Source organism: Topomyia yanbarensis, chromosome 1, assembly GCF_030247195.1.
Source record: "Topomyia yanbarensis strain Yona2022 chromosome 1, ASM3024719v1, whole genome shotgun sequence".
NCBI lineage: Eukaryota > Metazoa > Arthropoda > Insecta > Diptera > Culicidae > Topomyia > Topomyia yanbarensis.
In genome coordinates, this window is record NC_080670.1 from 74,314,461 (window position 1) to 74,325,928 (window position 11,468).

Sequence of the window (11,468 nt, forward strand, 5' to 3'; positions counted from 1 at the left end):
CTCCGGTTTTCTACCAGAAGCAAAAAGAAAAGAATACAGGAACGATTTTTTCCTGTTTGTTCCGGAGTAGTTCCAGTTTCTCCTGGTACTGGAACAAACCTATTGATTTTTACTGTTCACGTAAATTTTTACTTTAATATTAATGTTTCAAAACGGTCAAAGAATGTTTTGTAAACAAACTATAATCAAAGCGGTAAACATTGCCCAAAATACAGAAGCTCACAGCCATCATATTTATATTCGCACTACAACGAGCATTAAAACAGTTTTGGCTCATTCATATTGCCCAAACGTTCAATGGAATGAGAGACAGTTGCGATGCTAACATTTAGCTAACTATTTATACCAGGCTTCAAAAACGGATTATATAAATTTCAGAATAATAGGAATTTTAGGAACTATGATAGAATTTTTCAAACAACGTCGTGGTCAAGCGGAAAAACACTTTGAATGGTGTTTTTCCACAGCTAGTAATAACCATCTATTATTGTGGTAGTAGTACCCCAATCAGTAAAATTCTGCTTAGGAAACAACGACCAATGCAAGCCGGTAAATACTCACGAACGCATACCAATCACACACATATTTGAAGGAGAGCTTACCTTCATTCCACATGTTTTCATATTTTATTTTGGTAATTACGTCGCAAGATTGCTGAACCGTGTAGGAGAAAACAGAACGCGTCGTGAAAAAAGTAGAGAACGATGGTAAATGAAACATATTAGACAAATGCCGGTTGGTTCGAGATCGAAAACGGTGATAATGACGCATTCTATTATTTTTCCTGTCCAGTCTATCATCTTTTAGGATGGGAAATGAGTTTGTAATGTTCAATCGATATGTTGACTATAATATTAAACAGCACAATACGTTCGTCGGAAGATTATTACAGAGTCAAACGTTCACCTGGTCCTAATACAAGCTGGCCGATCCAATGTCTTACATTCTGTACAAATTACCTCTTGCTGAAGAATTTAAATTATTGCTGGTACAATATTATAGATACAATAAAAACTAGGAGAGGTACTACCACTAACATGTGGGCAGAATTATTATTCGAACTATTAATCGAAGGTTTTGGTCAATCAGTCTAAAAAACAGCACTGATTATCATTCACAATTTGATGTTTCCCAAGCAAGTAATTTTTATTTTGTCCAGATTCTAAAGAAACTATAAATCAAAGCTTCTGATTTACAATTGGGTAATATTGTTCAAATTTTATGTTTCCATAATATTCAAATGCCTGTATATTTTGCCATACACTAAAGTCAACAATTTTGCGACGACGACCAATTTTTGAAGTGTTAACAGCCAAACCGGTTTCTTGAATAAGGAAACATCGAATGCAATATGACAAAGTGCGCAGAAACGAGTACCTAATATTCGTAAGTTATTCACTGCTACTTTGATACCTACGTGCCAGAGCACTACAAATACTAATATGCATATATTTCAGTATTGCCATCTTTTAGTGTTTGATGAAGTGTGTTTGAAATATAATAAAAAAATTGAGCGTAAACGAGTTTCTGAGCGAACATTAATTTTACAACACAGCACATAATTTTAAGAAGAAATAATTGTTTTCTGAAATTTCATGAGGATTTTAGAAAAATTCTAGGAGTATTTAGAATATGGTTAAAATGACATTAAAATATTTATGTGCGGCTCCTCTTCAGTCAGCATCAAAAAATCGATTTTTTGTTTTCTTATGAAAACCATGTTTTTCACATCTCCGTGCACGACTACAAGAAAATCTATATAAGCTATGGATTATACAAATAAAGCACTATTTAGAGAATTTAATCGTGCACATTTTTTTCGAGAGTAGTCCTACTGAGGCTGTAGAGCTAGATTCTCGGAAGGGCTCGCCGTCAGAATCACACACTACAATTGCAGACGAGACAGGCAATGTCGCTCACTAAAACACTGCTTGAGGCCAATTGCTGCGGACCGACATTCTGCATGTATTATTCATTGTACGGTTCAGATATGTGCGGGCGTAGGGACTTCGCGATCGCGTGGATCATCGTGAAGGACTCGAGCATTTGTACATTAACGTGTTGTGGGTTTGTATGTCGCGTGTGCTAACGTGTATGTAACTTCGCGTGTATAAATTCTGTTTTATAGCCGTGTGGATTGGAATGGAATGATCGCACGCGGGCCGTGAATCTGATACTTAATTTCTGGTGTACGGTTCAGATTCTAGAAGAAAATGGGTTCTTCCATATCACTAGAGTTTCCAGTGATGTCGCCATGGAACGCGTTGTCTAGTGGATATGAGCTTTATTGTTTATCGGTCTAACTGAATGTATGAACTTAAGTTGCTAGGACGACATGACCGATTCTGGATCGTGCGAGCACTGACGTTTGTGGGTTTGCGTTTGCGATCGGGTTTGTAACTTCGTAAGTACTATAACGTTCACCTTATTACCGGGGTGTTATCAAGTTGGCCCGATCGCGGGTATAGGTGTGTGTAGATGATCGCGAAGGGCTTAAGCCTTCGTATGTTGACGTGTTTGTCGCGTGTGCTCGCGTGCACGTTGCTTCGCGTGTATAAATTAGATTTCGTAACCCTGTGGCAATTCAAATAATTGCGTGTGTTCTTGGATGATCACGCGGACCGTCAATACGATATTTAGTTTTCAGTGTACTGCCCATAATCGTAAGTCAGTCCCATGTTCTATGGGATTCCCTATCCACATGGGACTGACTTGCGATCATAGGCACTGTACGGATTACATTCTGACAGGGAGTGAGGTACCCCATATCACTAGAGTTCACGGTCATGTCGCCAAGGAACGTATTGTTTAGTGTACAGTAATGTTTCGATTACATCACTAAGCGTTTATATCAATACTCGTTTATATCACCCTCGATTATCTCACGGTTTAGTCTCGATTATATCACGCTTTTTGAAAATCAGACAAGGCACACTACGTTTTGATCCAAATAAGCCACATGTTGCGTTAAAAGTGCCAGGATTTTTTTACAATTGATTTGTTTATGTACATGTAGGGTAATGAGCCTATTATTGGGTTTCGGACTATTTCGTTAAGGGTTTATATATGATGAGGTCGGTCAAAAAGTCAATCTTTTATTCTTTTATCTTAAAGTATAAATTCTTAAATCCGGAAGTCGCGCAAATAGCGCAATGAACGAGTAGCCGCAGCTGGTCTAAGACGACTCCGCTAGATTTTCAGAGCAGCGTGCACTCAAGCGCACTAGCGCGACTTCCGGAAGGTTAAGAAAGAAGCTCAAATTTGTATAGATGTCTAAGCAGTAGAAGCAAAGTTATAGCGCTGTTCATCTTAGTCCTTTACGGGCGGAGGACGTGGCGCGAAACTTTGATCGTCAATAATCTCGAATTCATGTTTTACCAAAAATGTTGTTGCAATGACTAGGATTACCGAAATATCTTTCGGTCGATTCCATTTTTTTTAAATTCTTCGTAACTTATTTGCCGTGTAGTTAAGGGGAGCGCTGGTGTAGAATACACTGATTTTAATAGTCAGGATATTTCCCCAAAACCTTAATAAGCAAGATTCCTTCAGGTTGAGTTTAAGAAACTAAAATTTAAAAAAAAAATGAGAAACGGTACGGGTTACATAAAGTAAAGCCGTGTGGGGAAAAATTATCCGCTGATGTCATACCATTGGACCCAGTGCGTTGAACAAAGATGGCAGACGCCCACCAACGGCTTCAAATGGGTAATGTGATAATAGAAACATGGCAAAAATATGCTCATTACCCTACGATGATTTATTCTTTTTGACTAACTTTAAATTTTTATTACTTTTTGTTTATATAAATACCAGAGGCGACGCGTGGTTCCATCGTCAACCTGTTCAATATACCACAAGGCCCTCAAAAGGACACAATCATCTCTAATTCGATTCCATCCAATATCTAGCGAATAGGATCAATGAAAGATGTTCGTCGACAGAAAACTGCCCGCAGGAGCTGAGCGCAACAAATTTGTTCAAGCGTATGTATAATGGGGAATAAATACTAATAAATCGTTATATGATTATTAACATATATACACCAAGAATTATTCGTCCTTCTGTATAAGATAGATTGAAACATTTGTCAACCGGTTCAAACTCTTCCTTTAATTATTTCAAATGGGATAGTAATTTGAATGTTCTACATGCAATTCCTTAAATTCAGAAAACTTATTTTCCTCGCAAAATATCGTAGGAAACAGACATTTAACATCCACGCGTTCATGATTAGAGCAACCCCTGATTTGAGTTTGTCCATTTTACACTTTCAGTAGACATAGCTTCAGAATGTAAATTCAAAAAACAAACAATTTCTTTGAAGCACAAGTAAACGGTTCATTATTATCGTTGAACCAACCAAATACATACGCGCTTATAACTAGTATGTCGCAAGAGCAGAAACATCGTGTTAGGCTATCCAAGAAAACAAGTGTTCGACCGACAGATATGAACGTATGGCGCAACGTGTTGAAAAGTTATAAACGCTCTCGTTTGGCATGCACACAGTTCTATCCAACGTCCATATGGACATCGCAGCCATGTACGCTGGTTCAATATTTGAATTGAACCGGTGCAAAAGGGAATAGAAATAAGGGACCAATAATAAATTACGTAACGGAAAAATTGTCCAAAATTGACTCCCCCATGTAACAAATTGTCACAAATTTCTCTATCCCCCCCACCTATTACGTAACAAATACTTCGATTTTTTTTGTTCAGTATAAACATGTTACGTAACGATCTAGCTTACTCCCCCTCCCCCATATGTCATAACATGTCGTACCCCCTCCCAAACGCGTTACGTAATTTTTGAATGGTCCCAGCGGTCGCCCATGTCACTCACCCTGCTGTTCCAGCCGTCGTTCAAGCAGCTGTTCTATCCAGAACATGCGGTGAGAGTACGAGATGCGTGCATATCTCTGGTTGAACCAGTCATGGGAAAGCAAAGAATTTCTGAATTCTACTCGCTGAAGACGCTGGGTTGGTTTATCGTTCAGATCAAATTGTCAAACTTCAAGGTTCGGAGATTCTACTTTCATTTAAAGTAGTTATCGTGCTACGGCTGTGTTCACTCAAAATGAGTTTCTGGCCGTCTGATTTTGCCTACCTGTTCAATGAACAGGTTACTGCACAGACCGACTGTGGTATTATCGAAACATTACTGTACCTCTTTTTTGCACTACACATGTATATCACCTAGCGAAAACGAAAATGCTATAAAGTATTAAGTACTACAAGATGATGACGCAACGAATGAACTCATGATGAATGAGGTTCATGTTTGACAATCGAATACTTTACCCTTACGTCACAAATGAACTCGTTCATTTTTGACAGTTGGCTATTACTGTTTACATCAGCCCCCTGGCTACCCTATACCATCACATAGAATTTGACAGCGACCTACATATATGGAAATGGGGCGTTAAAGGCCCAAACAAAGAATTATGCTCGGCACTATACACGATATTCAAGCATTCCACAAGACGTTTTGCATCTTGTGGGATGATTTAATACCATTTTATTCAGAAAATCCCATTTAGTAACTAATTACAGCTTTAAATCATTCGATTCAAAATAATGTTTTGATTTTCATCGCAGTGATGCTGGCTGTACAGAGACGTCGTCCTTGACAGGAGGCTGGTTTACATGGGGTTCGAAAAATACTTTGCGCTTTTCCAGTAAAGTTCAGCCGCACATGAGCCGGAATTCCGGCTGGTTGCAGTTAGTATTCCGGCTCCAGCAACATAACCGATTCTAACTATAATCGGTTGTGTCACTGGAGCCGGAATACTAACTGGAACCAGCCAGAATTTCGGCTCTTTTCCGACTGAACTTTACTGAGTTGCTTCAGGCAAATCAATGGTTTGTTTACATGAGAGTTACGTAAGTTCGTATGTGACAGATGAGCACCCGTTGTCCTCGAACTCACGCAACTGACGAAATAAACAAACCACCGAAAATTAGGTTCTTTACTGACACAGTTAACCTCACTTTTCTTGACAGTTCGCTTGTACTGTTTACATGAACTTAGAACAATTTGTGGACGACTAGATTCGCTCGAGGCAAATAGTAAAGAATTTGTCTAAGTCCATGTAAACAGTACAAGCAAACTGTCAAAAATGAACACTCAGTTCATTCGTGACGTCATCGTAAAGTATTCAATTGTCAAACATGAACTTCATTCATCATGAGTTCATTCGTGTCATCTTGTAGAACTCAATTGCAACTGACATAACTCACCTGGAAACAAACCACCGAGAACTGTCAAACCTAAGACAAGTTCATCCGGCTCATTTAGTGGGATTATGTCGGGTGTGTAAAACCTAATACAGACTCCAGTGTAAATTTTTTGCACAGGTAATATTGGCAACACTGCGTTTGTATAAAGTTGCAGACCCTTATACAGGATGGCGTCTCTGTACAGCCAGCATCACTGCCATGAAAATCAAAACAATAATTTTGAATCGAATCATTAAAAGCTGTCTTTGGTTACTAGATGTCGATTTTCTGAATGATATGGTATCTAATCATCGAACATAATTCTTTGTTTAGGGCTTTATAGCTATATGTAGGTCGCTGTCAAGCTCCATATGTTGGTATAGGGTTGCCAGGAGGCTGTAAAGTTGCGTCACCGAATTTTATAGGAACGCATGTTTTCTTGCGCAAAGTAATGGATGGATACATTTTCCGTTGTCCTAGTATTTAGCATTATTTTTTTCTCCCCTAGAGTTTGTCATAATCGCAAATGTGATTGCAACAATGAGCAGCATCACGGAACCCGGTATCGCTTTTTGGTTTACCAGAGAACTGCTTTTTTGTTTTCATTGTTTGATGTCTAAGACCGCGTTCGGTCCCTCTCGACGAAGAACTCCAGAACTTTTTTTTCTATGCAATATCATAACTAATAGAAGTGTCAAATGAATATGATCGCATGTAAAAATGTAGCCAAAACGTTCAAATTACGTTTTTTCGTGATATTTTTGAGATAATGTTAGTAATTCAACGCTTTTTTTTGTAAAAAGGACGATACTTACAAATGTAAACATAGCAACAAATTAACCTACAATAGATGGGCAAATGACCATGCCCCCAATAAACAACATTACAAATTACCTACCATTCTACAATATAGTTTGCTCAAACTACAGAAAAAAGAAATAGGTAATTGTTTACTTTAGGTACTTTTCCCCCTGTAAGTGGAAAACATGATTTTTCTGTCGTGAATACTAGAGTGTTGTAGATTCATAAAAAAGAGGCGAAGCGGAAAGCGAAAATTTTAATAATTCATTAACAAGTTTAAAAATGAAGCCGCCGAGGATCCGCCGGGCGAGGTGGCTTTGTTACTTGTCATCGGAGTCGCAAGCAAACCTGTGATCCACTCGTTTGCCCGGTATACTCAAACATAGGGGCTATCCCTAGTGCTGCCGCTCAGTAGGACAGCACTAGAAAAAATCTATGTGGCGTAGCCACATTAGGCATTAACAATGTCCTATTTAGTAACAATAGGATAGTATTCATTGACAAAAAATAAAATGTTGTCGCTGCCTAAATGTGGCTGTCGCTCAGTCGGACATAAAACTAGGGATAGCCCCTATGTTTGAGTATACCGGACAAACAAGTGGATCGCAGGTTTGCGATTCCTATGGCTAGCAACAAGGCCACCTCGTCCTTGGACTCGGCTATGCGGCATAGCCGCATTAAGCTAGCTTCGCCAAAAGCCTTACTTTCGAGAGCACAATAACCATACGAGCAAGGTCAGTAAGTAGAACTTATTTTTATACTTATTAATGAATTATTAAAATTTTAGCTTTCCGCCCCTTTTAAGAATCTACAACATTAAACTAGAATATTTTTAAAATAAAAACACGTTTTTCGCTTACAAGGGAAAAAGTACCTAAACAATTACCAAAAAAATACAACAATCGGAACTGTATTTTTGGTTACTTATTCAAAGTTTTGCCCTCCATGCCCCATGCAAACCATCAGGGTGATGATTTTTTTGCTACCAGCTTAGGGGCGGAACGGTTTTTCGTATTTCGTATTTATCAAGCTGATATCAGCTGTAAATAGTAACAATGATCAATATAGAGAAAACCCGAACAAAATCAATGTGGTAAAGCAGTTTAAAACATCGATTCTAAGGCATTTTTGCAACGCTTCGTCCACTCTAAGGCTAAATGAATATGTAGAGCTACTATCTCTATTATTTATAGATAATGAAGGCAATAGATCATTGCATGAAAATGTTAAACCTCACTTTTCCGGTAGTCCAAAGAGCTTGTTTACATGGACTTGGCTCGAATAACAAAGCTGGATCCTGATGTGATTTCCTAAACTTATATGCTTGACCTGATATTATACAGTCCTGTTCTGACAAATTCTCGTAATCAATAAAACAATATATCACAATTATAAATTCTAACACAACGTAACCAATGCACTGAACTGTTTTTTTCGAGTATTTTAGATATATGAATCTTCTTGCTATGTCCCATGCTCAGCTTGTAATGGATGTTTGTTTACTTTTGTTAGTTATGACGTTTTGAAAAAAAGGTATAGAAATAGACAACTCAACGCTTTTTCTTGAAAAGGGCGATACTAGCAGTGATACCATTCAAAGAAAATCACCAGTGAATATTTCCAGACTTGGTTTTATTTCCTATTTAACAACTATTGTGTTTTTTACATCCTAGATTGCATAATTCAGTGATCGAAACCCGAAACTTCATAAAGTATTTGAAATTATTAAATTAAAATTTGTTTTTGCTATTGAAATTGACAAAATGATAGTATCACCCCTTTGGAGATTGTTTACTTTTTCGGTCCCACCACCGATTTCGTCCGTGTTTTTTCAATAGCGATCATTATTACTATTTACAGCTGGTATCAGCTTGATAATCCTAAAAAAATACGAAAATAACAGTTTCGCCTCTTAACTACTAGCAAAAAAGTATCGCCCTGTTTGTTTGCATGGAGCGTGGAGGGCAAAACTTTAAATAAACAAAAATACAGTTTCGCCCGTTGTATTTTTTGCTGTAGTTTAAGAAATCAATATCGTAGAATCCAAATTTTTAGGTTAATTTGTTGCGTTTCAAAGCTCTCATTCGTATGTATGAAAAAAGCCTTTTGTTTACATTTGTACAATTTTCACAAAAAAGCGTTGAACTGAATATTTACCTGAATTTGCATCAGAAGTTTCTTCCACGATGCGTTCCACCATTATCGCTGTTGCTTCTATTCAGTTGAATACTTTTTCTTAATCCGATACTGCTGCAGTTTCCACGGGGATGGCACCACAGATTGTAAAGCAGGAAAAGACCTTCCAATCAACGCACTTCGTTTGATCTTCTCGAATTTGATTGAAATTCGCTAACGAAAATCACTGCGCGAATTCCGCGTTGTTTTCGAAGTCAGTTAGCTCTGTTTCCCTTACTTTTAGGTGAAAACGAGCGAGTACGTGATCTCCAGGATTTAAGTGACTGCATCCGATTCATGCAAGTAGAGAATCTCCGTGCCAAGCCGAGTCAACGATAGCACAACACGCGCACAAACACAAATGGAGATGATGATGGAGATCGCTTACACCAATACACCCGCACACTAGCAAACTTTTTCTTTACGTGACCGCTGCTTCTTTTTCCTATCTGCTAGCTCGAGTGAGAAAAGACCTTTTTACTTCCTTTTTGCGACTTTTCTTTCGCAGCTTAAATTTTCGCCTAATTACCTTCCTTCATCAGCTTTTTGACACCCGCGATTTATCTGATTAACGAAAATTCATACCAAACGATTGCCAAACCAGCGCAAGTCGTAAAATGGTGAAAAAGTGGTGGTGTTTAAAACAAACGCTAAATAGCGGACAAAGGCCGTTGTTCTTCTCTCACTACGCCTGACTAGCCACCCATTACGCTCCTTCGATGTTCAAATTCCGACTAAAACGAAAAGCAAAATGAAGGCGTGTTGGAACTTTTGTGGCGTTACTAATAGCACTAGATAACGTCCGTTATCTAGTAGTAACGTATCCCAGTGAAAAAGCAAGGAAAGGGTGATCACATTTCTCTATTGGCGATTCTACGTTGAAACCGCTCGCAGATAGCGCTGGAAGGAAAGTGTTGCTGATTTTATTCTGTTCTGTCATAGTGCATATATTGTATGTAAACATTGGTAAAAAATGACTTTTAAACACCAAATTACCGATCAATTTGTTGATAATTGTTTATGAAAATGAAGGAAAACCATCATTTTATAAGATGATGAGTAAACATCTTGCGAAAAGAGTGTAAAACATAGTGGTTTCTAACATTATTCGCAGAGCTATATGCGCGCTGTTTTGAAATGTAATTTGTTGAGCACCGTAGCCGCCGCAACAGCATTTCCTGTTCGTCCTAAGTTAAGCTAAACCTTCATGAGATGGTGTAAATTCATGAAACTCTCCAGATCAGGCGAGGAAAGAATATATCCGGCTAATAGGAAAGTGTCAGCTTTGTATCATGCACAGCCGATCCTTCTCTCCGATAGTCTTCACTGAATCTCCTACGTAGTTCAAAATATGAAGGAGTTTGACATTGGTATTGATTGGGTCTCGGTTTCGAGTTGGAACTTTATTTATGGAACGATTTTTTATAACCACAATAATACCTCGATTACATTTCGAAGAGATATGTAAGTGAAATAGTTGCAAATGGCTGTAATTTCAGAATAATTGCAAATAAAACTAAATTTCTTACTCGTTTCATTCATATTTTGGCAGTGGTAAGCTTTTTCCGAGAAGATAATGAAGATTTTGTTGTAAGCTAAAAGAAGAGAAGACAATCGCGTAGCCAATATGATCCAGTCCTAACCTCAATATTGAACCAGCTTCTGATTGGTCGTTTTGCCAGTCAAGAGCGTTCATAATATTTTCAAACGGGATGAAAAACAGTGCTGCTGAATCTATTTTGGCTACATTTCATATACATGAACATTTCATGCAAATTGAATAAATAACCTGAATGACGATATAACTACGTGTATTGTTAAGAAAGACACAAATAAACTTAAAATTCAATTTTTAAATGCAGCTAGTATTGTGAATTCTTGACTGAGGGTCGATATTTGAGGTACAATTATTTTCAGCAATTGTGAAAATCATGCAAATGGAATCTGGCAACGATGGATGCTTGTTGTCTTTGGAATTAGGACAGGGCCTGGTAGATAAAATTAAGAAGAGCAAGAAGCCTGTTGTCGTCTCTTCTCTTAGGTTGTAAGCTACGACTCACTTACGGGTTTTTTTTTTTTACAATGGAGAAGACCTTTATGTCCTAGCCCAGTACACGTGCTAACGGTAGGGTCCAATCTACCACACGGGGTGCACTGGGGGCGTGTCGGACTCGAATGGTGACCAGCCATTAATACCGACTAAACTCCATTGGGCTCCGCCATCATTCCTCCCAGGAACTACCTCTCGGTATTACTTCTGGGGG

At 38.2% G+C, this 11,468-nt stretch overlaps 1 protein-coding gene across 1 annotated transcript in view; it reads right to left on the minus strand.

The window, feature by feature from the left end:
* LOC131677947 (uncharacterized) overlaps positions 1 to 9,951 on the minus strand; it is a 114,906-nt gene extending 104,955 nt beyond the window's left edge. Inside the window, exon 1 of the mRNA XM_058958051.1 lies at positions 9,187 to 9,951. Coding sequence (XP_058814034.1) covers positions 9,187 to 9,229 — 43 coding nt within the window. The 5' untranslated portion in view covers positions 9,230 to 9,951. The remainder of the gene's footprint in view (positions 1 to 9,186) is intronic.
* Between the last annotated feature and the right edge of the window lie 1,517 nt (positions 9,952 to 11,468).